This window comes from Psammomys obesus, unplaced genomic scaffold (assembly GCF_907164565.1).
Source record: "Psammomys obesus unplaced genomic scaffold, mPsaObe1.curated_primary_1811, whole genome shotgun sequence".
NCBI lineage: Eukaryota > Metazoa > Chordata > Mammalia > Rodentia > Muridae > Psammomys > Psammomys obesus.
The window spans coordinates 16,424,999-16,451,490 of NW_026596256.1; the positions used below are offsets into that span (position 1 = coordinate 16,424,999).

The window sequence follows — 26,492 nt, forward strand, 5'->3', positions numbered from 1 at the left end:
GGCATGACAACGGCATATAACCCCAGGATTGGAGGCCCGGAGACAGATCCTGGAGTTCACTGGCCAGCCAGCCTAACTGAACTGCAGGTTCAGTGAAGGACACTGTCCCAAAAGAATAAACTGCATGGAGGTAGACGAAAACCTCCTCTGAGCTCCACACGTGCACTCATACAGCAGGCGCACACACACACAGGCGCACGCACATACACACACACGTATATATATATTCCCGTGTCACGGCTGCCTTGCCAGGCCTCAGGTGAAGAGGATGTGCTCAGTCCTGATGGGACTTGATGAGTGGGGTAGGTTAGTAGTAGGGTGAGCTCCCCTTTTCTGAGGAGTAGGGAAGGAGGGATCAGGGAAGAGGGAAGGAGGATAGGATCAAGAGAAGAGGGAGGGGGCTACGATTGGGATGTAAAATGGATAAGTAAATTAATTTTAAAAAATAATCATGCATTGATACCTAAGCCAGATCCTAATTTCTAGAACCAGAAAGCATGGAGGAACTCTGGGCTTTAGAGCTGCTCTCAGACCAGACTTTAACCACCCCAACCTGAGCCCAAGGACAAGAACCTACTTTACGATCTTTCCCGCCCTCCTGGAAGTCACCAGAAAACTTAAACCAAGAAGTTGCTTCTGTCTAGAGAACATAAGTGTTATCTTCATATTTTTGAAAGATACGGATTTCCCCCATCAGTACTAGCAATCAGATCCAGGGCCTTGCTTGTCCTAGGCCGCTGTTGTAATCGTTGAGGTAATCACTGAGCTGTATGCCGGTCCCTTGGCTTTTAGAGACAAGAACTCCTCATGCAGACCAGGGCGACCTCAAGTCTCAACCTTCCTGCCCCTGCTTCCTGTGTGCTAGGATTGTGGGTAGAGTGTATATCACTGCCTGATGAAGAGCTGGTTTGGGGTTTTGGTTTTGTTGTTTTACCGAGTTGTATTGCCACTGGCTGTGTTTTGAGATCTCCTTTGGTAGCAAAGAGCTTTCTGTGTCTGCCATCCTCCCAGCCCCATGCACATTGTGACAGCGTTCCTCGTAACTGCAGTTGAAGTCAGCACAGCCCTCTTCCAAGAGATGGTCTTCTCCCTGTACAACACAGCCTCTGAATCTCTCCACCCAGTGCCCTCCCACCTCAGCAATCAAGACCATCACACGGGAGCCACTTCTGGTCATGCTGTTGTGTCTGTCCGGTAGATATACATCTTCAGGGTCCGAGCCTTCTCCAACAGCAGCTCTCTATCCAGACCCAGATGGGATGCTCCATGTCTGTAGCTCTGGCAGCAAGAGGTTCCTGGGGTAATCACTGCCTAGACCTTCCAGAAGTAAAATCAACCAGCCAGGCAGACTACCAGTGGCTTTTTAATGCATTGTTCTGCTAAATACCACTCAAAACATAAGCTAAGGCCTTAGAGAGATGGCTTGGGCCAGACTTCAGATCCCAGCACCTGTTTCCAGAGGACCCGTCTCCAAGGGGTCTGATACCCTCTTCTGGCTTCCACAGGCACTCAAACTCACGTATGTAAATATACTCACACAGACGCAAACACACATAAATAATTTTTTTTATATTAAATGACCCTGAATGAGATACTTTGAAATGATAGCTTTCATAAACAAAATCTTGTTGTTTTCTCATGGCACTGTGCTGGAGAGACAGAGGAAGATGAGGCCCAGACTGAACTTTGCAGGACTTAATGGTGGGGGCGGAGACTCAGGGAAGTGCAGTTTTCAGAAATAAGCCTAGCAGACAGCTGCGCATCTCATTGCCAGGCTGGGAGGCAAGAATAGGGATTATCTGTTCTTTGGCTCTGTGGCACAGGGGCCTTTAGAAGACCTGGTGCCCCGTTACCCCACAGCCAGGCCTCTGCTTGGGGAATGCGGTTGAGTTTCACCCAGAGCTGCCTTCCTCCTAAAATGCGATTAAAGGCTAAAGGCAGAAAAATCCCTCTTGAAATGGGAGCCCACTGCAGATGTCTTTACTGAAAGCCTATGATGTCACAGCATCCCTGTGAGTCACATTCTTGGCGATTACCACTGTAAGGAATTACAAGCCCACTCCCCCCCCCCCAACCCGCCCAAGCTCTGTTCAGCTTCTCACGGGGCTACTGTGTCAGAAGCTTCTTGTGGTGGTTGACCAGCTTGGGGCAGAGCTACAGAATTCATAATCCTACTTTCTTCAGAATGAAGGTGTGTGTCCTTGGGCATCTGACTTGTTTTCGTGATGTTCTTGCTGGTTTTATATTTTCACAGTCTGGATCCCCAGCATCCCGATGCTTCTTTGTAAGATGTTACTCACACCTGGGAAATGCTACATAATCCTAGACTCGGGTGGAATAGAAAAGTGTTCCCAATCTGTCTTTGCTGTCGCCTTCCAAACCCTAGATCTTGAGTTTATTGCTAAAATTGCCTGGTTCTACTTTTTAGACAAACTACAGATATCACAAATTTGTTAAATTAGATTTGTCTGGATCAAAGGGAAACCTGAACGTGCTAGATACCGCTAGCTACGTGAAGAAAGTTTGAGGGAGGCATGTCCCAGCACCAATGAAGGGCTAGTTATGGACAGACAGCTGACAGCATCAGATGGCAGTGGATGGGTGAACAGAGTAAGGTTCCTTTAGAAACTCACGTCAGCTCTGTCCCTTTGCCCACCTTCCCACATACAGAGCACACGTCAAGCCTCCTGCCAAGCTCTGAACAAACTCGGGGTTTGGAACCCACTAGGAACCAGTCATCTCAGAGACTGTGGCCTGGCTGCACTTACTCAGGAAGAGAGGCTACCTTGAAGGCGCAATCAGCTGGAGCTTGTGTAATTATAAAATTTAACGATAGGTGGCAGTACATACCCATCCTAATTGCAGTGCTGAGGCACTTGGGGGTGCGGTGGAGGGGGGGGGGTCAGGCAATTAAATGGATACTGTGTTTCCAGTCAGATCAGTCATATGAGCAATTGTGCAAAGTTTCTCACTCCTTAGGGTAAATAGCACCAAACACAAATATCAGATGTTAGATTAGAACCTCATGACAGCAGTAACACCTGAGCAGGTTTGGTGTCCTCTACCCCAAAGCCAGCTTAGACTGGCTCACGGTGGTCCCTTGCAGCACAGGAGTCTCCCTCACTTCTCCCTAGGCCTGGGGTATTGGAGATGCTGAGAATCACCAAACAGTACTGAAATGTGGGTCACCTTCAAAAGCAAGTTAGGACCGAGAGCTGACCCCCCCCCTCCCCCCGGTCTGGCCATGTTTGTCGCCCTTCCTGACTCCGCTGCCAAGAGCATCCTTTCTGGAGTTTCAGAGTCTTGACGAGCTCCCGAGCAGTGTGTCTTCTCATGGTGCAGGGCGGGAGGTGGTCTGCGGAAGCACGTGTGTTCTATTAATTTGAACACCTGGGGATTTCTTTATGCTTCTCCGGGTGGACAAACCTATGGTGTTTGAGTGACATAAGTGAGCTTCCTCCATTGGCTTTTGGCAACTGCTTTAAATAAAGGTTTCCTTGAAGTGATCCCATCTTACTGGAAAGGAAGGAGACTTTCTTCAGAGAGCTCTAGTCTGGGGGTATGGGCTATAGTGAACTTCTTTGCATTGTCCTTTCAAAACAGACTCCTAGGTAGCATCACACAACGTTATCGGCTGAAGTCTATTCATCTGGATTGGCAGAACTGCAAACGCAAAGCATCTTTTCATATGTCCCAACTATGTGTTTGTTATTCACTGGGTGCTATAACATCTAACTTTAAGCAACAAACTAATGTGGAAAAAAAGAATGGAATACAGGGAGGTCCGTTTGCAGGAAAATGAGATTTCCATTTGCAGGAAAGAGTAGGCTGAGGCAGAGGACTGCCAGCCTAGGCTACATAGCAAAATCTTGTCCCAACATGAACAACCACAAAAGAAAATGTAGAAGTAAAAGCATACGGACTTGCTATGCCCACCGCAGCTCTTAATAATGACATGGAGACTTATATTTATTTTATAGCTTTAGGCCTTAGCTTCGTGTTGTTTCCAAATAGCTCTTATAGCCTATGTTAACCCCTTTGTATTCACCTATGTTTTAGCGCGTGGTCCTTTAACAACGCCTCAGTTTCACTAGTCCAACTTTCTCCGTGTCTAGTTGGTGACTCTTCGTGCCTCATTCTCCCTGAGCGCTGTTCTCTCCAGAAGTCCAGCCTCTCTCTCTTGCCTTTTCTCTAGGAGGTAACCAGTTGAAGGAGGTGGAGAACAGTGTCTACATATCCTGAGACAGGTGATGCTCAGTCCGTGCTCAGCTGTCTGCTGGTACTGAAACCAGCGTTTGAATCCGCAAGGACAACCTTAACACAGCACACAAAAACATCGCTCCAACATAGAATTATTTTTTCACATGAAGAACTCATAAACCTATTTTCTGTTGGTAAATCCAGTGTAGTTAATTAGCTACAGCCAGATAACAAATAGCTACATGGATTGGTGCCTTGTTTGTTTCTCCCCAGACTACAGAGCGGGATGAACCTCCAGATATGCTTTGTCAACGACAGTGGCAGTGACAAGGACAGTGATGCCGATGACAGCAAGACTGAAACCAGCTTGGACACGCCCTTGTCCCCCATGGTAAGTCCACACGGCCACCAGCAGAGGCCTCGCCTTGTCCCCTTTCCTGGCTGTTCAGCTTTTACTCTGTTGCGAACCAGGAGCAGCCATTCTAAGGGGTACGAGAGGAAAAGGCATCTTGGGAGATCACATGCTTCTAGAGAATATGACAATGACTGCAAAGTCAAAATCACGGCATGATAAGGCTAATAATGTTGATCAACGCTGTTGACGATGAGAGAAATCACTTACACTTTTAGAGGTTTTAAAAGGAAGCTGGGCGTGGTGGTGTGTGCCAGCACTGGTGTAATCCCAGCACTGTGGCAGGAAGATCACAAGATTTGAAGTCAGCCCTCGCTCCACAGTGAGTTCAGAATTGGCCAGGACTAGATAAGGAAACTCTCCCACACATACATACACGTGTGACAGAATTCATCCCTGTCGGGCTTAGAACTAGAGGCTCAGCCCTTTCCCAAGTGTTCAATCTAGAATAACCATGGATGCTTGCTGCTCAGATGTTTTCCCCTCTGTGGTGGCTTTCACCTTTGTACCGATGACCAGAAGGTGTGTGTTGGCCTCTGAGCATAGGGCAGATACCATTGGATGCCTGATCTTAGAGAACGGTCTCAGACCCTGGCTCTGGGTGCCATCACTAAACACAGCCCCGTGATAACTTCTACTGCTCTTTCTGATTGTGCTCAGAACGGAATCACTCTAAGTAGGCCCCTTTGTAGGTTTCTTGGGACCAACGGGCAGGCTGCAGTAAGATCACGTGGGTAGTGGCTCTGCTGCCAGGCTTCCAGCCATGCTGAGAAAGGACCCCGGTGCCAGTGCCCTTCCCCGAGTGAGTGGTACCTGGAGTGGCGTTTGAAGCTGCTCTTTTTTTTTCCTTCTTTCCCAGAGCAAGCAGAGTTCTTCCTACTCTGACAGAGACACTACGGAGGAGGAATCCGAATCCCTGGATGACATGGACTTCCTCACAAGGCAAAAGAAATTACAAGCTGAAGCCAAAATGGCCCTGGCTATGGCCAAACCAATGGCCAAAATGCAAGTAGAAGTGGAAAAACAGAACAGGAAAAAGTCTCCCGTCGCTGATCTTGTAAGCAGCGGAGGCTGGCATGCAAGCGAGCGTTTGGGGCTGAGGATGGGTTCTTTCCCAGAATTATGCAAACTTGGGTTTCTCTGAGGCAGTTGGCTAAAAGCAGTTGAGAAAGAACGAAGCCTGTTTCCTTTTCCCTTCTACTGTCACACTGAGAAACACATGGGCAGCATTTTACAGAAGTAAACTCTTGCCCTTGATTCAGGTCTCCTGTGCTCCTGTGTTCTATCCCAAGTGCAATGTTGCTGTCCCTACCTTCTGAGGATGACAGTATGGCGCGATGAATATTTGCCCCGGACTTAGCAGTCACGGTCAGCTCTGCTGCCGACCTGCAGCAGGGGTCTGACATGGGGGGGAGGGGCTCCCGTGTCAGTTTTCCCATGTGCAGTGTGAATAGCAGCGCCTGGGTGAGAGTAGGAGTGTTGAAGACCCGAGGAAAAAAGCCCTCAGAGCACCGCGCATGCTGGTGGTAAGGTATAGCGCGGTGAGCAGCAGCTGAGGTTGTTCGTTTTAGCCGTGCTGTTCCTGTTTACTTATGTCCCCTGTCACTCAGGTGTCAGAGACCAACCAGAAAGCCTGTGATCACACACAACGTATTATTTGGGTGTGCAGAGGACATCAGAGCAGGAAATGGATGTTAGCTGTGGGGCCCCCATTGGGTGGCTCAGGGGCTGGACAGAAGCGGGAGGGTGAGGCTGGGTCTCTCCCAGGGTCGGTGGTGCCCCGCTCACTCCTGTGCCGCTCCCTTGTGTCCCCAGCTGCCTCACATGCCTCACATCAGCGAATGCTTGATGAAAAGAAGCTTGAAGCCCACCGACCTGAGAGACATGACGATTGGGCAGCTACAGGTGATCGTCAATGACCTCCACTCGCAGATCGAAAGTAAGTGGGAGGGCCGCGCGGGAGGAGGCTGGACGTAGAAGACGCTGAGGGCCATCGCTCCGTGGGGCCATCACACGGAGGGGCTGCCTCCGTGTTTGCAAGATCAAGACAATCACAGCGCTCTGTTATTGTTTCCTTTCCTTTCCTTTTTTTTTTTTTTTTCCTTTAAGCTATAAAATGTCAGAAGCTTTCAAAATTGTTCAGGGTTCACCATGGTTACGGGCCTTTTTTAAATTGCTAGCTCCTAGCACAGGGCATGCATTTAATTGCATGTATTTCTGGAATAAGCTCCTATGGCTGCAAGCTTTGCACAATTTTCCCTTCTACCTTACTATGTACACGTTTGTTGTAGTTATCTGTCATCGCGAGCATCAAAGGAGACTTACTTTTTTTTTTTTATGCTGGTGAATGTATATTTCCAAATATGGAAAAGTTACAAAGTCTAAGCTCGAAGCATCCAGAGAGGGTGGGGAGTTGGTAGGGACCACCCTCATTGGAGGTCATCTATTGGACAGAGAGCAGGTAATGGCTGGCCCGGGAAAAGATGGAGTCCCCGTGGCAGCCTGGTCAGCTAGGTGATGTCACCAGCCCCCAGAATATGGCTGTATAATCCCATGGATTTATACAATTGAAAGGAATTCCCAGGGGCAAGAGAAATGGCCATCAAATACATTCAAAGGGACCAGTTTGTTATCACCGTTATTGTAGGTTTGCTAAGGGTATGGGAATCTTGTGAGTTTTTTAAAAAGCCCTTTCTTTAAGATATGCAGAGTGATGCATTTACAGTTCCAATGATAAAATGGTATGTTTCTGTAATAGCTGGAAAATGGTCCTATAGACTCAGGAGGAAATGATTCAAGCTGATCACTGTTCTGTTTTGTTTTGTTTTGTTTTAACTTTTTATGGTTTTGTTTTTTTTTATTTATTTTTAATTCATATATTTACTTCATATCCTGATCATAGCCCTCCCCTCCCTCCTCTCCTCCCCATCCCTCCTTCCCGCCCTCTTTACTCTATCTGACATCTCCTTGTCTTCAGAAAAGGGGAGCTACGCCCAACCCCTCCCCGCCACCTCAACACATCAAGTCACATCAGGACTGATCTCCCCCTCATCCATAAAGGCCAGGCAAACCAGCCTGGCTAAGGCAAAGTGATCAAAAGCAGGCAGCAGAGTCCATGTCATAGACAGCACCCAGTCAACTTACTAGGGAACCCACATGCAGATCAAAATGCCCATCCGTTACATATGGGTAGGGAGCCTAGGTCCAGTCCATGCATGCTCTTTGGTTGGTGCTCCCCTTTCTATAAGCTGCCAGGGGTCTAGTTTAGTTGACTCTGTTGGTCTTCTTGCAGTGTTTTTGCCCCTTCCTGGTCCTTCTGTCCTTCCCTCCCACTCTTCCTTACGACTCCCCGAGCTCCGCCTGATGCTTGGCTATGAGTCTCAGCATCTGATTCAGTCCAAGCTGCTCATTTGTTGAAGCCAGCAGGGTCTGTGGGGAGTCATTAACTGGATTTCTCTGCTGTTATGCTAAGTTGAAATTTTTCTTAATAGAAAGTTTAAAAGTTTATATAGGTCTTGGGGTAGGGGTCTGCAAAAACAAACTTCCTGTGCACTAAGGTTCCTATGTGTGGACACTGTTGGTGGTAATTGAGAAAGCCATCCAGGAGCAGCTAAAAAAAAAGATAATTTTTTTCACTAGATCCAAATAAAAAATGAGAAGTATTCAGTGCCCAGGTAATGTTTTAGAATCAAGAGAAAGATTCCAGAGAATATTCTTTCTCAGAGCAACGCTCCTCTCTAGCCCCTCCCTCTGAGCTAGGTGTCACAGGTAGCATCCTTAGGGACTGAGCAGCTCCTCAAGATGAAGGGTTGTGCAGCCATACATGCAAAATAAATTAATATAATCCATACACCGGCTCTTTACACTTCCTCAAAGCCCTGACTTTTCTTTTAAAGACATTTCTTTAGCACATGGTTTTTAAATTTCATTTATCTTTATTTTGTCTGTAGGAGTGTTTTGTCTGCCTGGACATGCATGCAGTCCCTGCAGAGCATGGAATAGGGCATTAGAGCCTCTAGAACTGGATTTACAGATGGTCGTAAGCTCCCATGTAGGTGCTGGGAACCAAACCCAGATCCTCTGCAAGAGCAAAAAGTGCTCTTAACCACAAAGCTGTGTCTCCAGCCCTAAAGCCCTGCTTTTACAGCAAGCTCTTTTTCTAGTGGCTAGCAATTTCTTTTCCGACTACACTATGAATGAATTGAAAATACAGGTTGAGTATTCTAAATCTAAAATACAAAATGTTGTGAAATATCCAAAGAGTTTCATAGTTTGGACTGGGAGTTGATTAACTTATCAACCCTTTTTATATTGTATAATCATCTAAATGATTATATTAATACTCTGACTCAAAAAACTTAGAAAGCAGAGACATTTCCCACTCTGAACATTTTGGTTAAGAGATAGTCTGTGCTTTAATCCTTATATTCAACACCTTTTGGTTTGGTTTGGTTTGGTTTGGTTTGGTTTGGTTTGGTTTGGTTTGGTTTGGTTTGGTTTGGTTTTTTTCAAGACATGGCTTCTCTGTGTAGCCTTGGCTGTCCTGGACTAGCTTTGTAGACCAGGCTCAAACTCATAGAGATCCGCCTTGCCTCTTCCTTCCTGAGTGCTGGGCTTAAAGGTGTGCACCAGCAATGGCCAGCTCTTCGGCACCTTTATAACTTTACAAACAGGTCATGTTGTGCCAATGGGTGTTTCACCTGATCATAGAAGATGCTAATGTAAGAGGCCACTACAGCTCAGAGCTCCAGGAACCCACTTAAATGCTGGCTGGTGTGATGGTTCACCGGGATCCTACCTTAGGAGGGAGAGAGAGCAGATCCCTAGAGCGAGCTCGCCAGCAAAACTAGCCATGTGAGTGGGCTGTGGGTGTGACTGCAAGGTGTGTTTATTTCAAGGTGGAAGAGCAATTGATGATCACCCCTAACATAAATTTTGGGCTTCCATGTGTACAGTTATGCACGCATACATGCACATATTATACATATACTCACATGCAAGCTACGCACACACAATGGAAGAAGAAAAGATTCTTAGGATGTTTAACTGTTTACATGTACTTTTGTGTCTGTGAACATACATACTGTGCTATTCAGAGTTGCATGTTCAGATTTAGCTGTGGCTTGGTCTGGTTTCTAATGTTCCCTTTTCTGCCCCAGGTTTGAATGAAGAGTTGGTCCAGCTGCTCCTCATTCGGGATGAGCTTCACACAGAACAAGATGCCATGCTGGTGGACATAGAAGACTTGACTAGGTCAGTCTGGTTTCCCCCTTCCTAAGGAGAAAGGAAGCCTTAGGGAGACTGAAGTTGAAAGACAAGGGCAACAATTAGCTCTCGAGATTTAATCCCTTACTTCTGTGCCTAACTCAGCAAACAGCTGTTGATATTTGCCATTTAGAGGCTCAAAATCCTCTTTAGGATATGCATTTTTTTCATCTCTCTCTCTCTCTCTCTCTCTCTCTCTCTCTCTCTCTCTCTGTGTGTGTGTGTGTGTGTGTGTGTGTGTGTGTGTGTGTGTGTAAGAGAAGGAGAGAGAGGGGAGAGGTGGGGGCAGGCATGTGGAGGTTAGACAGAGCACAACCCTGAGTCTGCCCTCGGCTTTCTTTCTGCTTGAGACAGGATCTCTTGTTCTCTGGGCTTCCAGGAATTTCTTGTCTCCAGCTCCCAACTTGCGGTCAAAAGTCTTAGATCTGCAGAACATGGTGCTGTGTCCAGCTTTCTGTGATGTTCTAGTTGGGTTTCTGTTGCTACAGCAATTACTATGACCAAAGCAACTTAGGGGAGGAAAGGGTTTATTTCATCTTACAGGTTCTAGCCCATCACTGCAGGAAGTCAGGGTAGGAACTCTAAGGCAGAAACCACAGAGGAGTACTGTTTCCTGTCTTGTTTACTGTCCGGCTCACTACAGTTACTGCTCAGCTAGCTTCTTCAGATAGGCCAGGACGCTTGCCCAGGGAATGGTGCCACCCACAATGGGCAGGCCCTCCCACATCAATTAAAAATGCAGACGTCTTCCCACTGCTGGGCTCACCAGTCAATCTGATCTTGGCAATTACTCCATCATAGCTATCTTCCTGGACAACTCCAAACTGGGTTAAGTTGACAGTTAAAGATAACAAGGGACCCTGGTTCCAAACTCCAGTCCCCACACTTTTGGAACAAGTACTTTACTCACTCTGCTACCGCCTGGCCCAGAATGGTGAGAGCTGTCCATTCAGGAGGACTCCTGACACTTTCCTCTAAATCAAGGCAACAGTTCTAGCCTAGAACAACTTCCGTTCCCCACGAGGCAGGTGGCCCTCATCCACTCCATTCTATTGCTGGTTTCCAGTACAGGAGTAGCCACGTGGTTGGTGCCACAAACGGACAGCAGTTATGTGGCTCATCTGTTACTGCCATTTCAGGAAGGCAGGGATCCTGGTGTCCTTCCACAGCCTGGGTGCCACCATGTTGTTCTCACCGTGGGGAAACGGAGAGCTGAGTGTCAAGCTGCCTAGCAGGCTAGAGTAATAAGTCAGGCTAGTGCTGGTCAGGATAGCTCACGTCTTAATAGACCCCCTCATCGGAAAGCCCACCAAACACATACAGGATGTCTCATACATGTACGTTACAGATGATGTACATAAGCTCATACAATACCTCAGACGTTTCTGTGATTGCAAATGGACGGTGGTGCCTTTTCCTAGAGAGTGCTTATGGCATTCTTAAACCAGGAGACAACGGCTGCTTTTGAGTCCAGAAATAGAATGAGAGCAAAGGCTGAGACTCCCCAAGAAAGGACTCACACATCACCGTGACATAAAGCATTAGCATGTGCTCCACAACACCCGAGAAGCCCACAGACATAAGTAGTGCCAGTGCTCTCGGCCCGTGAGGAACAGGTGACAATGAGTTTCTAATCATGCGGTGTCACCAGAACAAATTTTTTGGTAATAAAACCAAAGCTGCATACTGTTGAGGTTCAGTTTTAACAGCCACGGTTATGTGAAAGCCCCAGGCTGATGGCAAGAATCCTGCTTGATGTCTGACTAGCCAGGTTGCTCTGGAGTCCCCTCTCTCCGATAATTACAGGCGGGTCTCCACACCCACGCGTGTGTGCGTGGGTTCTGGAATCCAAACTTCAGTCCTCGCTATCTCCCCGACCCTTGTCTTAAATTCTTTCATCCCTCATCTGCCAAAGGAAAAAAGCAGGCCTCATCGGTGAAGGTATCTACCAGCAGCTGAATTAATACAGTAACACCCAAACAAGACTGTTGCCCCCCCCCCCCCCCCCCATTTCTCCCCAGAGGACGATAAATTCTCTACCCTGGGAGCAGAGATGACACCATTTGAATTCTTTGTTGTGTCTCACATTCAACACTGGGCCTGCCATACACATAGCAGGTCCTCAGTAATGATTGTTTACTTAAAAAAAAAAAAAAAAAAGACATCTTTGCAGGGCTTCAATGATACACATCTTATAAAAGACTTTAATGTAAAAGTGATTAATGAAAAGGTTTATTGAAAGCCTTTCCCTCTTAAAATTTTAACAAAATCCCTATGTGTATCTCAAAAAAAAAAAAAAAAACCAAAACACATAGCTTTTAATATCGTCTAAAGCTGTTTATTGCCATTTCTTGCCCCTGCAGAAAGTTCCTTGATGTATGTACCTCAGTGTAGTGCACAGAGTTTACAACAAACGCTGTAAGAACTACAATTCGGTTAGCTACAGTGAATCTTCCACACAGAACACCAGGACATTTCTTGAATTGATTTTGCTTGACATGCTCATAGACTGCTGTGTGAAAGGCATCCATAGCTCTTCAGTTCCATCAGCGGGGCCGTGGTCTGCTTTGTTAGGGGAAGGAAGGCCAATAGTAGCCTTTCCCTGGGTTCCTATTGCTAAATGTGCTTTGCTGTGTGTTCCTGGGTTTCCACATGTGGCAAGGCTGCTGTTGTCACTTGCCCGGTTTTTGAAACTGCTTGTGGTTTGCCTTCTGTGCACGATGGAGAGGAGGCCTTCTGCATGAAACCAGGCCATGAAGCTTGGCGTCACTGACTCCCCACATCCAGATGGCACCCTTGCTGTCCCCAACCCTGATGACAGCTAGAAACCACAGCGTTAGCCCCACACAAGATTTGTCATTTCCTAAAATCATCCTGCAAAACCCTTAACTTGTGCAGCCTACAGATCTTACAATTCTTTGGGTTGTGCCTGTTCAGGAGATTTCTAAGAACCTAGCCATTCCCTCCATCCTGTCCCCACCACCCACCTTCTGGATTGGTCCAAGTTTTGCATCACAGCCTCCTTGGCCATTTTATTGTCGTAACTATGCCCTTAGGATTAACTGGGGGTGGGGGACTTCAGCTGACATGGGAAATCTTTGTATCCACAGAAAGCTTTTCATCATGTATTTGACGTAAGTTTTCCTAAGAGCAAATTAGCCAGCCCCAGGTTCCAGTCGGCCTTAGTTAATTGCCCCGTCTGGGTGTGTTTAAATAAGCCCTCGGCTCACTTTCGACCACTCAATGGCAACAGCTGCTCTTGACTTGTTTGTTTTACCTTCTTGGTTTCGGAAGTGCTGGGCATCCTCCGTGCGAGGCGAGTGTTCCGCATTGAGCTTCAGTCCCACCTTTAATGCTCCTTTTCTGGCTGTCCTTTCCTCATTTGCCGTTTGTTCCCCTCCTAGCTGTGTCCACTGGGACATTCCCTACAAGGACCTCTCAGCCTTACTCAGCCCTGGGTGCAACGGCTGGCATACAAAAAAAAAAAAAAAAAAAAAAAAAAAAAATTTTAAATATTCACTGGTGCAGGTATCCCCTTTCCTCACCTCTTGACATCTCTAGACACAGCACTTTTCTTCTTCACAGTGCTAATATCTGCCAGCCTCAGATTCACAAAATCCAGGAATCATGATCGCCTACTATAAAACCTAGAACCGTCAATTGAGCCTAAAGGAGGCACTCCTCCCTGACTCGGGGTCCCCCTCCCCTAACAAAGCAGACCACAGCCCCGCTGATGGAACTGAAGAGCTATGGATGCCTTTCACACAGCAGTCTATGAGCATGTCAAGAAAAATCAATTCAAGAAATGTCCTGGTGTTCTGTGTGGAAGATTCACTGTAGCTAACCGAATTGTAGTTCTTACAGAGTTTGTTGTAAACTCTGTGCACTACACTGAGGTACATACATCAAGAAACTTTCTGAATGTTGGTGTGGAGGGTGTTGCAGCTGTCGGTTGGAAAGCAGCCTGGGCCTTTCTTCTCGGTGCTGAGCGACTGTATCCCTGACTTTTGCAGACACGCTGAGAGTCAGCAGAAGCACATGGCGGAGAAAATGCCTGCGAAGTGAAAGCGAGGCGCCCACCAGAGGACAAGCTAGAATTTACTTTGCTTCCGTGGTCGTAAAAATTGCTGTCGCTAAAGGTGGCTCTGAAACAGACGCCAGTGTTAGTCATTGGTAACGTCCGAGCTTACTGTCCCGTGACTGGCCTTCGCTTCTTAATTTATTTTATTTTTTATTTTTATTTTATTTTTTTTTTTTTACTCGTGCCACTTACTATCAGGCCTTTTATGAGATATTGTTACAAGAAATGTACAGTACTTACACCACCAACAAAAGTGGATACGCGGAGGGTAGTTTTAACTTTATTTTTCTTTGTTTAGAGACTGAGTTGGAGCAGTATTTTACCATTGACTACTTCCATTCTTCACTGTAGTTTTGAAGAGGAACTGTAAATGACGGTGCTATACAAGTCAAAATACATGCCTGCCCCGTAGTGAAGTCGTAGCTCTCCATACTACGTATATTTTAATCAGTTTTCAACATTTTGTGAATGTTGACTACCTGAGGTTCATTCTTAGATGTGCTATTAACATTCTGTTGGATCCACATGGTTCCTTGAAAGTTTTATGTATAAATATGTAAAATAAAAATTAAAACGTTGTTTCATATGATCTGTCCTTTTGCTCACTAACAAAAACACTGGCTCTGCTTCCTTGCCCCTTTTTCCTTTGCCACGAAATCCCCACCAAAAAGCTCCTCTCCGTGAAAATTGCCAATCGCTCCAAAGGAGGTAGCAAGATAAGAGAGTGGACACAATGGCAATGACGCAGAGCCAGCAATTCTGGGACTGGCTAAAGCTACCCGTGTGGAATGTTTCCACTCATTAATACCCATTCATCTTGGTCGGGTCAATTATCAAAACTCCAGTTAACAAACATGCCCCGTGACCAGTGTTTGTACTCTTTTTTGTGGCATGCCAGCCTGACACAACAGAGCAGCTGTGATAATGTGCACAAGAGCCTCCCATGACTGGGCCCACTGGCATTCTCTCCTGAAGGGCGGGAGGGCTCTCGGAGCCTCTCTGCCGCCTGGGGATGTATGTATAATTGCTGGGCATTGAAGGACTCACTTCGGGTTTGTAGCTAATCGCCCATGCTCCTGTGAACAACTCCAGTTCAGCCCACTGATTCCTCAGGTTAGACATGGGTGGAACCATTTTGTTGGTCTGTTGTTGGTGCTCTGTCTGAAGTAAAGTTAGACTTTTGTTCAGGCTCTACTGGAAAGCTAGCGTGGCACGTTTGCTGTGTTTCTAAAGCTATTTATTGCTGTTTGTAATTTTTCAAAGCACTTTTACTGATCCCAAAAGTGTTCAGCGCTAGAGAAGATTGTAGGCTGTTTTCTAGTAGGTAGAGAGACTCACTTAGTAGCTGCTGTGCACAGACAGATTAGAAAACCACCAGCCGAGAGAAATGAGTGGTTTCTCTGTGGAGTCCACCGTATAGGCGACACTTTAGAAACCCCTACCCCAAGCCCCTTTCTCAGGAGTACTCCAGCCCTGTAAGTCACTGAGGGGGTTACCTTGGCTCGTGCTCGGCAAAATGGGTCGTCGTAAGCTGTAACACTCATCACTTTTGCAGCCTCAGTCAGCATTTCCATTCACAATAGGAGAATGCCATCCTGAATGTCGTTCAGCTCTGTGAGTTGGTGACTGGCCTGATTGCTGCTGACTGCTGAACTCCAGCAACCTCTGTCTCCCGGAGTGAGTCGCCCAGCGATCGGCTGGAGCTGTGTTGCTCCCGCCAGGCCTGCACTTCTCCTCTGCAACTGTGCGGTGAAATAATCACATGGAAGCCTCAGAGGCCACTGATGCTCAGGTCTTACGGCCTTGGCATCATTAATATTTTATGTAACACTGGTTGGCGGTGGATGCAGGCACCACGCTGATGTATGGAAATCGGGGCAGCCTTCAGAATTGACTTAGGTCATCAGGTGTGGCAGCCTTTGCCCACTGAGTCATCAGCCCCTTGGTACCTGCAGAAGATACCAAATGCCAAAGTTGACAACCAGAGTCAGAGAATTTCTTTAGTTTTTGGCTAAACTATGCTTTTCAGTGTCGAGTGATTTTTTTTTTTTCAGTTCAAGTATTGTGTCCTATTAATATGAGCCTTTGGGAGAGCACAAAGTTAGAAAAAGTATGGCCACACCTCTGCTCAGGTGAGAGAGAGGAGTTTGGCCATCTAAGCCTCCCGCACTGACACCCACAGCTGAAGCTGCCACTTGCCAAGAAAGACAGCCTTAGTTTTTAAAGCCCCTTGCCAGCATTAACCAACCCAGCAAACTTTAGCGATGCCGTCTTCTGTCTTAATGCATTCTCTACAGCTACAAATACACGTCTGAAGAAACCCACAGCCTGTCTCTCCACCCATCTCCCCAGCCCAAAACTATCACCACTTTAGGAAGGACACAAGACCAGAAAATGCACTAAAAGGTCCCTCAGGGTCCTCCCAAGGGCAGTCTTGCTAGGAGTATAGTGGTTCCCATGGAGAGTTTCAAAGGTGAGTTAGCTAGTAACCAATCTCAAACCTCCTTAGTCCTGGGAGGCTCACCTCCAAAGCTATTCTTTCAAGGTCTGCTGGGTCCCCCTTGATTCACACATAAATTGGGATGCTTGCAAGTGAAGTCAGCTAGATGAACTGACCCAGAAAGTAGGACACCACCTCTCTTTCCCACATGCAGAGAGCTGTACTCAAGGATTCTCAGGCCCCAGAGCCAGATCTGGCTAAGAAATGCTCTGCCAGCTTCCTGGGGGTGTGATCTCGGGAGAGCTGCTGGGGCGCTGCATCTTGTCACCTACTAATACCGTCTCTGGATCCACTGCAGAGAGTGGCTAAAACAGTTCTGTGCAGGAGAGCGCTTTGGCACTCACCGTAAGAGCAACGAGAACCACTGGATGAGAAAGCAAAAGATGGCAATGACGCCTTCGGGGTGGGGAAGCTGTGCGTTCCTCGTTTCTAGATTTGACAACACCTGGTCAGTTTGTCTCTCATGTGTTAGTTTACAGCGTGGAGCTGCTTAAGGAAAACACCAAACCAGCCATTTACACTGTGGAGCACTCTTCCTCCCTCATAAATAAGAGTGCTAGGCTGTGGGCGTGTCCTTCCACGCTTCCTCTGCACCTCCTGATGCACATGGGAAGGTTTGTGTTCCAATGTGTTCCATCAAAGTGGAATTACATAAAACAGGATTTGGCAACTTGCTTTGTCCATGGATGTACACACACACACACACACACACACACACACACACACACACACACGGGTGTGCACTTGCAATAAATATCACAAGCAGGTAGTGTTTGTCTTTCTGCATTCTTTTACTCGGTATAATAATTCCCATTTCCATCTATTTCTGCAAGTGTCCGAACCACTCTTTTAAATTTATTTATTTTTTTTTTTATTAATTACAGTTTATTCATTTTGTGTCCCAACTGTAGCCCCCCTCCCTCGGCCCCTCCCAGTCTTACCCTCCCTCCCTCTTCTCCACCCCTCCCCCTCCCCCAGTCCACTGATAGGGGAGGTCCTCCTCCCCTTCCATCAGATCCTAGTCTGTCAGGTCTCATCAGGACTGGCTGCATTTTCTTCCTCTGTGGCCTGGTAAGGCTGCTCTCCCCTCAGGGGGAGGTGGTCAAAGAGCCAGCCACTGAGTTCATGTCAAAGACAGTCCCTGTTTCCATTACTAGGGAATCCACTTGGACATTGAGCTGCCATGGGCTACATCTGTGCAGGGGTTCTAGGTTATCTCCATGTATGGTCCTTGGTTGGAGTATCACTCTCAGAAAAGACCACTGTGCCCAGTTCTCTCTCTCTCTCTCTCTCTCTCTCTCTCTCTCTCTCTCTCTCTCCTTGTAGAGCTCCTGCCCCCTCCAGGTCTTTTTATCTCCCCCTTTCAGAAGATTCCCTGCACTCTGCCCAAAGTTTGGAAGCGAGCCACTCTTGGCTGTCTAAGTCATTTAACCACAGACCCGATCCATTGTTCTTAAACTGCATAAAACTCGGCACTGGTGGGCCCTGCTTTTTTCAACCACTTTCTTTGGATATCTTTCCAAAGTTTTGCACTGTGTCACATTTTTGCTTGTGCTTACTTAGCTTCTCCTTTTGCCTTTTATTCTGTGTTCAGCTCATTGCTCTTTTTTTTGTTTTTGTTTTTGTTTTTCCTGTCTCTTACTATTGTACTATATCTCAGAGTTCAGGGAGAGAACACAGGAAAGGCCAGGCAAGGCCACAACAGAGAAGTTTGATTCTTTGTGACAAAATTAGACCTGTATCTGACAAATACACAACTCATTTTTGTCATTTAAACATTGAGCTTCAATGACACTCCTTTTGAACTCTTTCGTACATGTACATGTAGCCTAAAAGAATTTTCAGATTTTTCTATTTCCTGTTTAAGAGCAGAGGCAACCCTCTGCCAATTGGTAATGGCAGCCCTCAGCAAAGAACCAAGCCGACAACTTGACAACTCATACTTGAAGACACTTGGGTTGACTGCCAGCACTCCTGTCTTCCTAATGGGCAGCACCTCTCTTCTTGGCTGAAGAATATGCCCTGTAGATGGACTTTCACTTCAGCACCTCTCACTGTTGTCAGGTTTAATCCCCATGATTGGTTCATTTTTCTCCCTAAAGATTTTGACCTTTGACCAGATAGCTGTTGATTTCTTCTACTGAATCTGTCATCTCTAATAAATATCCCTATCACAGATATTGCCGTCCATATACTAAAATCCATGCCTCTCTATATATAGTTTCAGAATTGTCCCTAGGACATGGCTTATCAGACAGAGACATTCCCAGCTCCCTGTGTCTACAGTGGCTCCATGACTAACTGATTTTTCCCATTTAAGTGTCAATGGCCATGATGTGTCTTAGCTCCAGCTTAGGCATTGAAGAGGATCTGCCCAGCATCTTTCTCCTCACACCGGCTGCAATCTCAAAACCTAGGAGATGCCAAGCCACAGGATGGAAGGAGTGTGGGTCCCTGAGTCACTGCACGGGGCAGCTGCCTGCTGTTCTAATAGGATTCATGTTTGGGTGTAACAGGAGTGAAAAATAGACAATGACAATTGGACTGTTACACTTAGTTGAATCTGGCTGTGGGGGGGGTCTTTTTTGTTTTGTTTTAGTTTACTTTTAATTAGCATTTAACTAGCAAATGCAGATCCTCAGCAAGGGCAGCCTTGTTTAAGAAGGAGCTAGAAAACCAGTTCTGGTCTAGGAGAACAAACTGTTAACCAATAGACCACACTGTTTCATTTCTCGGGAAAATGAGTGACTCACTCTTTCTCTGTCCACTGACCTCTTCAGCTTAGTTTAAGTGCTATTTCCTTTTCTATCCTCTGTCCATGGGCCAGAAATCAAAAGAAGGCCAAGATAAGATTTATGAACAAAGGATCCTTTCTAAAAATAAATACAGTTTTATAATGACGTCAAGTGAACATAGGAGGTCTCTTTGCTATCTATGTGGAAAAGCCTTGGGTTCCTCAAGTCCTCATGAGCACACTGATTCTTTCAACCCCAGCTGAATTCTGGGAAGTACAAAATACCATTTGCACTGATGCTCACTTATTTTGTAAGCTGTGGTGCATTCATGCTGATACAGGCTGATGGGCGATGATTTTTTGGAATATTATAGTAGAAGCTTATAGCCAGTTGTCAATATAACATAATACAGCTAATTTATTAATTAATCACCTGTCTGTACAAAATGATAATAAGCCAAAGCACTTTATAGTCTGGGGCTTTGGTTTACAAAGAATTGCCAAGAAAAGTCAGTTGCAATAAGTTCTTTTGAAGAACACACCTCTTTTTGTACTTTGCTCTTCTGGATTAATGCTGGGCTCCACTTATAACACAGCCCTTGCTTTAAAAGTTATCGAATTCATTTCTTTGAGCCAGGTATAAGTGCAGAAAGTAGAAAAGGATGGCTATAGGGAAATAATTCTGTTTTACTCAAGCTTTCGCTTTGATTATTTACTACAAGATTGCCTGATTCTTTATTTTCAATCAATACTCTGTTTTCTGGCTTTTCAGAAAACAGACATGTGTGTTCTAATTCAGGTAAGGCACAGTGAGGGTAGAAATGGGTTCTTTAATTTTCTGCTTCATAAACTTGCTTCCTTCCCAACGTCTGTCCTCAGAAGAAATCACAGCCTGTAGTGAAACACCATCTCACCTTACGCTGGGCTCTTTTGGTCTCCAAGCTTCCCTGTGTATTAGACATGACATTTCAATGAGCCTTGTGCCTATCCTTCACCTCCCAAACAGTTTAGATGTTCACAAAGGAGACAGTAAAGATGCTATCAGGAGAAAGCTTTCCATTTCCTTTTTCCAGGGAGCTAACAGACTCTCATGCCCACTGATAAGACAGCTGACTTTAAAGCATGTCACTCTCTCAGGTACAAGTCAGGCCAAGAACAGCATATGGCAGCTCTGTCAGGCTAAGCAACTTTTCTATTGTAATTTTTTTTTATTTTTTATTGAAATTAAAATGGCATCATTTCTCCCATTTCCTAACTCTCATTTATCTCTCCTATTCTTTCTCAAATCTTAGCCTCTTTTTTCAACATATACATATATGTAAATATGTATTTCACACACATGCACCATAAATACAGTCTGTACGATGTCACCTATGTGATCTCAGGGATGACTACATGGTATTAGATAACCACCTGGGAGGAGGGGATTCTTCCCTGAGAAAAACCATTCCTCCACTCTCAGCATGAGTCCCTACTAAGCAACTTTTAAAGGAAAATAATGAATGCCTCAGAAAAATAATTGGAAGTGGGGATGTTTGCAAGGGAGTCATAAACCCATATCAAGCGGTTCTGGCTAAACCAAGAGCGGGAGTGAAATACCACACAGGCCTTTTTGGAGTTCCCAGTCAGGGTTACACAGTGCAAGGTGGAGTGTGGAATTTAGATAGAGACAGCAGCTTCCTCTAAGGCCTTGTTATAGCAGTTTTTTCTCTAAACACACCTTGGTACTTTGAACCCTCAGGCCAAGCAACTTGCTTAGAGTAATCTGCTGGTGAGGGAGCCAGAGAACCAAAGCCTGCCTTTCATCAATCTGCAGTTGCCAAGGAAACAGTCTTGAAGTCACTGGCTCAGTACCCAATGAACAGAGCCCACCCAGTTCTAGGAGTGCTAAGGTTCAGAAGGCATTTGTGAAAAGAGGCCAAACAATTGTCCAGTTTGTAGGCAGTATATAACCCACCGGAAGGCATTTGTGAAAAGAAGCTGAACAACTGTCGGGTTTGTAGGCAGTATATAACCTACCGGAAGCCTCTTGCTGAGGCTTGACCTGAGCTCGGTGGTAGATGGTGCCCATGCAGTGGTGCCGAGTCTCCTGCGCTCTGTAGTGAAAAGTCTTGAGCGTTCCCTACTTCCCAAGCTGATCTTGGGGACCACCTCCTCCCAAACACTGAGGCAAACATCATCTGAGAAATATAAATCAGTGTAATTCAGAGGGAAGAGACAAAACCAGTACTTAAAAACAAAACACCAAAGGGCTCATTCAAGACTTTTGGGGCAACTCTTCGAGTTTAATGTTCATTTGCATCTCACCCAAAAGAGCCCTACCTAGGTCAACCATCTTCCTTGCCATGTTTTTTGCCTTTCTCGTTCCTTTTCTAATTAGTTCAGCCCCCTGATTTGCATAGATGTTAATAATGCAGTAAGAATGCTCTCGCTAAGCCACTAACAAAAATTTTCAACATGCCCACTTCCTCTTTTTAGTATGCATATATGTATCATTTCCTCAATCATGGTTTTTGTGAAGAACTCGTGGCTACAGAATCATGGATGTCTTGGTTGGTATCTAACACTGTTGAGTACTCCTCACAAGCCTCATCAGTGCGTTGACTTCACAGCTCAGGACCCTGTTGGACTTACAAGCTGGGTCCAAGTGAACACCCTGCTCAGAATTTTGAAACTCAAGGGAAGATGTTCAAGTACAAACTCATGGAATTGCCTTTCTTCCAACTAAGTAGGCAAGTATCATTGTTTCACATTGCACCAGAAAATGAAAGGCAGACCTCAGGATTTCTAAGACAAGTACTCATTATCATTCCCAACTCAAATTTGCCCCAAGCTTAAGATCGAAAGGGTTTTCGCTGGGAATTCCTTGGGCTTCAGTTTCCAGGCTAGTCATGCATACCATCACAAACAGAGACAAGTCTCAACCCACCACAGGTGAGAAGATGGAGAGTGGAGCTTTTACGAAGACAGTGGCTTCACCCCACAAATCTTGAGGCCAAAAGCAGAAAAAGAGTGAACAATGTGAGGACTTCGTCCTCCAAAATTCTGGAAGAGGACAGAAGATGTGTTTGCTGAAACTAGCATCAGAGACATCTGAAAAGAGAGAAAGGGGGACAGCAAAGTGATTTCATGGGTTCATAGTATAGAGCATGACAGCTTGGACTACTGTGATTATGCAAATGCGAGGGATCACAAATAATCAAATAGCTGAAGCAAGTTGAGGATAAGACAATGTGGATGATAAATGACTAAGTGTTTATAGCCAAGAAATGCTAGCCGCTTGTGTGTGCTGAGCCGAGCTGATTTCTCCATATTCTTCTAAGACTTCAAACTAGTCTTGACTTATCTGTGTATGGTGGGACACATGTATAATTCTAAGATTTGGGAGGCAGAGGACTGCTATGAGTCTGAAGGCAGCCTGGGCTACACGGAGGGCTCCAGGCTAGCCAGGGATACATAGTGAAAGCCTGTCTTTTAAAAAACAAAAACAAATAGTTCTAGGGAATTCTGGTAGAGTGCTTTCCTAGCATTCCCAAGGTCCTGACCTCAGTATTTACTGCTATTTGTTGTATTATCCAGCTCTTTTAGCTGCTTCCTGCTGGTTAGGGTTGTTGGGTTCCTTGGAGCCAGTCCAGTCTTCCTTTCAGGAGATCTCCAACTTCTTGTCTCACAACAGCAACCAGATGCAGCAAGGGGGAAGCAGGAGCAGCCTTGTTCTTTCTCAGAGCTCCATTCTCTAGGCTCTGGCATTTATTCTTTCTCCAGAGTCCTCAGATTTAAGCTATCAGCAGCTGGCAAAAAGCTCCTCTCAGAGCCCAAATGAGGCAAATAGTCTGCTGCTATGGACAATCTGAATCAGTCCCACATCTAACACTTCCTCCCTTCCTCTCTCTCTTCCTCCCTCTCCTTTTTTCCCCTCTCTGTTGTTTAGTCTCCTCTACTTACACTATCTTCCCCTTTCAGTAACTGTCCATATTATCCTACAGAGAAATCATCTCGCTTCTCACCACTCAGTTTCCTTATCACATGATTTCTTCCTTAAATTCTGAGACATATACATCTGTTTAAAAGTCCATATGTATTTTTAAATAATTTCTTTGTGTATGTGTGCTAGTACATGCCTATGCCCACGCATGCACCCACAAGGGCCAAGCTGTCCATGTCCATGGGGAGGTCATAGGACAATTTCTCATTTCTCTCCTTCAGCCTTGCGAATCCTGGGGATTGAACTTAGGCTGCCAGGGTTAACAGCAAGCACCTTTACTCACTGAACCATCTCACGGGCCCCAAACTCTGTATCTTTTTAGGATCAAGGCTTTCCCACATCTTTATAAGGCATTCAGTCTTTCATAAGTTCCTGAGGCAAATTTCGTGAGGCATACTAGATATCAGGGCCTAATGTGCCTTATCAATGAATCACAAGATGTCAAGCAGTCTTCAGTGGAACTGAGTTACATATAGGACAGCAGGTGGTTTTCAAGCTAAGAGGGCAACATGGATCATGGACTGACCATCCTCAGGTTCCAAACATGCACGAGTGTGGCAGAACCTCGTCGGTGCCCTGGTGTAGGGTGGCTGACCTTTCACAGCCATCTGAGAGGACTTTCAACTTCCTGGCTGTCTTGGTGTGTACATTTTGGTTGCTCCTATTGATGATCAGGGTAGAGCTTTGGGTTTAGCCTTGCCAGACAGACGGTTCCTTCTGCAAGAGACAATTCTGATCCCGTGGTGTTTGGTTTGTGTATCACTGTTCCAATGACTGAATCATTCCTAGAAAAAGTGGGAAGTCAGGTCCAAATAGAGGTAATAATAAGATGGTCTTTCATTTACCTTTTTTGGGGGAACTAGTCAGTATTCTTACAGCCTGAAAAAGTTACTGAAACTTCCCAGAGATGTTCAGCTTACCCCCAGGAAACAATTTTGGTCTTTTCATCCCACTTTATTACTTCATATGGTCACAGAACTTTCCTAAGAACAAGGAAAGGCAAGCTGGTGTGATTTTTATTTTGCAGAAAGGGAAATGTATACAGGGGGTAAGAAGGGCATTTCCCGAAGCTTAGTAGTAACCATAGGACCAGAATCAGATGGCCGGCCACCCGTGTGCTCTTGTACACTTCTTAGGCTCTTTGTAAAGCCTCCCTCCCCCAAAATAAAGCAATATGTTCCCTGCTCATGTTTAAGTTGGCCTAAGATTTTCTACCCTATGAGTAAAGAATCGCAAATAATATTATTTCCAAAATTTATTATTCCAAATATTATTTCTAAATGTGAAAATTTCAAATATATCTGACATAGTCAATGGTATATATTTTTTTCCCAAATGTATGCAGTGGGATATGAGTGCAAGAGTCGTGTGATCATGATATCCATTTTGATATATAGATTGAGTGTGTAGTTTGACAGCAGAGCACTTGCTTAGCGTGCACAAAGCTCTGGATTCTGCCTCTAGCAGACTTTTAGAAAAATATGTTTTTATATGTGTGTACGTACATATACATAAATAAGTGTAAGTATATATACATATATATATGAATTCTTACTTAACTAAAGAAAAAAGACATTTATTTGTTAAGAGACAGAAATTTTTATTTCCCATTCTACTTTCTCCTTATATTTCAGTCCTGATAACATTGTATTTCTTTTTTAGAAAGATTTCATTTCTCTGTGAAACTTTTTTACATAGATAAACACACTTTTCAAAGAGGCTTCACTTACTAAGCCATTTCCCTAGCCCCCATTTCTTCTTTCTTGTGAGGAAAAAAATAAAGCAAACCTGGCCAAGGAAGATGACTTTCTTTTTCGAACCCTTGGAATCACAGGAAAATAACTGGGCCACTTAGAATGACTGCGTCCACAACCCGCCATGTGCTTTCCTGTTTTGGTCTGATAAATGGGGTGTTTTGTGAATGTAAGACTGAAGTTTCATTTGACACCTGCAGTCTGGACCAAAGGTCAAATTTCCCATGAGGCATTAGCAGGATGATTGTCAGGAAGGTTCCTTAGGTGTTCTGAGGTCTCAAGGTCTTACTGCACCTCCAGAGGGAAATCCCTGTGGTCAGATAAAGAGATTCCTCAGAAAAAAAAAAAAAAAAAAAAAAGCTCTTTAATTACACTGGCACAAATAGAAACTAAAGAATCAAATAAAGAAAGTGTTTCTAAGAAGGGAATTTGCTTTGGTTTTTACATCTGCCCCCTGTGGTTTCACTTTCCATTTCTGTGGCACTTGGTTGAGATGGCATTGCCTGAATTGTTCCTGCTCATGGCCTTCTAATAAGAAATCCTGGAAACCACTGAGGAGTAGCAGCTAGAGGACCCCAAAAGAAGAGGCTGTCTCCTAGCTGGCCTTCAAACTGTAGTGAGGTCTCCCGATTCCTCAATCTATGGCTGGCTAACCCCCCTCTCATTCTAAGCCTGGGATTTCCATTTGCCTGCAGATGTCTCTGCTTAAAAGGTCCAAGGATGTTTTATGCCCGTCCCCACTATCTTTTCCTCTAAAACTTCTCATCCTTGATTTCTTCCTGCTAACCAAATAGTCCAGTCTTTTGTCCAGGTATCCAAATCTGAAACCTGGGGCTTATGTCTGACACTTTTTTTTTTTCTTGTATTAGTTCAAATGCAGTCATCAACAGGACCTGCTGTTACCGCTTCTAAATGAATCCCATACATTTTTCCTGAACAGGCTGAGGACCAATGCCTCTGAGCATTGTCAGTTCTCACCAGGACTGCCATAAAAGCTTCCCAAAGTGCTATGCTCTGTATAAGTCACTTCTTGTCCATCCTTGACATTGGCCTTTACTGTCTTTCAAAAATGAAAACACGGATGGTGGTGGCACACACCATTGATCCCAGCACTCTGTTTGCAGAGGCAGGTGGATCTCTGAGGTCCAGACCAGCGTGGTCTACACAGTGAATTCCAGGACAGCCAGGGCTACACAAGAAACCCTGTCTCAAAACAAAACAAAACAAACAAACAAAAATCAAACCAAACAAACAAAAGCCCGAAAACACAAATACTTACCCTTTTGCTCCTGTGGTGGTCCCGGCAACTGTAGCAGCTGCAGAACCTGATGGGCCAGCGGAAGCTGGATTAATCTTCACACCTAACTTTACCTTCCACCCCTGTTTCAATTTTTTGGAAGGTTGGATAAAAAGGCGTATAAGCTCTCATTTCTTTTCAAAGAGGAACACCAAAAAAGTGTGATGGATAGATAGGTAGGTAGATAGATAGATAGATAAATAGATAGATAGATAGATAGATAGATAGATAGATAGATAGATAGATAGATAGATAGATAGATAG

General features: G+C 45.3%; 1 protein-coding gene across 5 annotated transcripts in view; it reads left to right on the plus strand.

Moving 5' to 3' along the window:
- The window catches only part of Schip1 (schwannomin interacting protein 1), a 755,784-nt gene extending 741,242 nt beyond the window's left edge, over window positions 1–14,542 (plus strand). For all 5 annotated transcript variants that reach the window (XM_055596822.1, XM_055596823.1, XM_055596825.1 and 2 more), the window contains 5 exons: window positions 4,474–4,591; window positions 5,472–5,669; window positions 6,428–6,551; window positions 9,772–9,865; window positions 13,891–14,542. In XM_055596822.1, the coding sequence (XP_055452797.1) occupies window positions 4,474–4,591; window positions 5,472–5,669; window positions 6,428–6,551; window positions 9,772–9,865; window positions 13,891–13,942 (586 nt within the window). In that variant the 3' untranslated portion in view covers window positions 13,943–14,542. The remainder of the gene's footprint in view (window positions 1–4,473; window positions 4,592–5,471; window positions 5,670–6,427; window positions 6,552–9,771; window positions 9,866–13,890) is intronic.
- The last annotated feature ends 11,950 nt before the right edge of the window (window positions 14,543–26,492 follow it).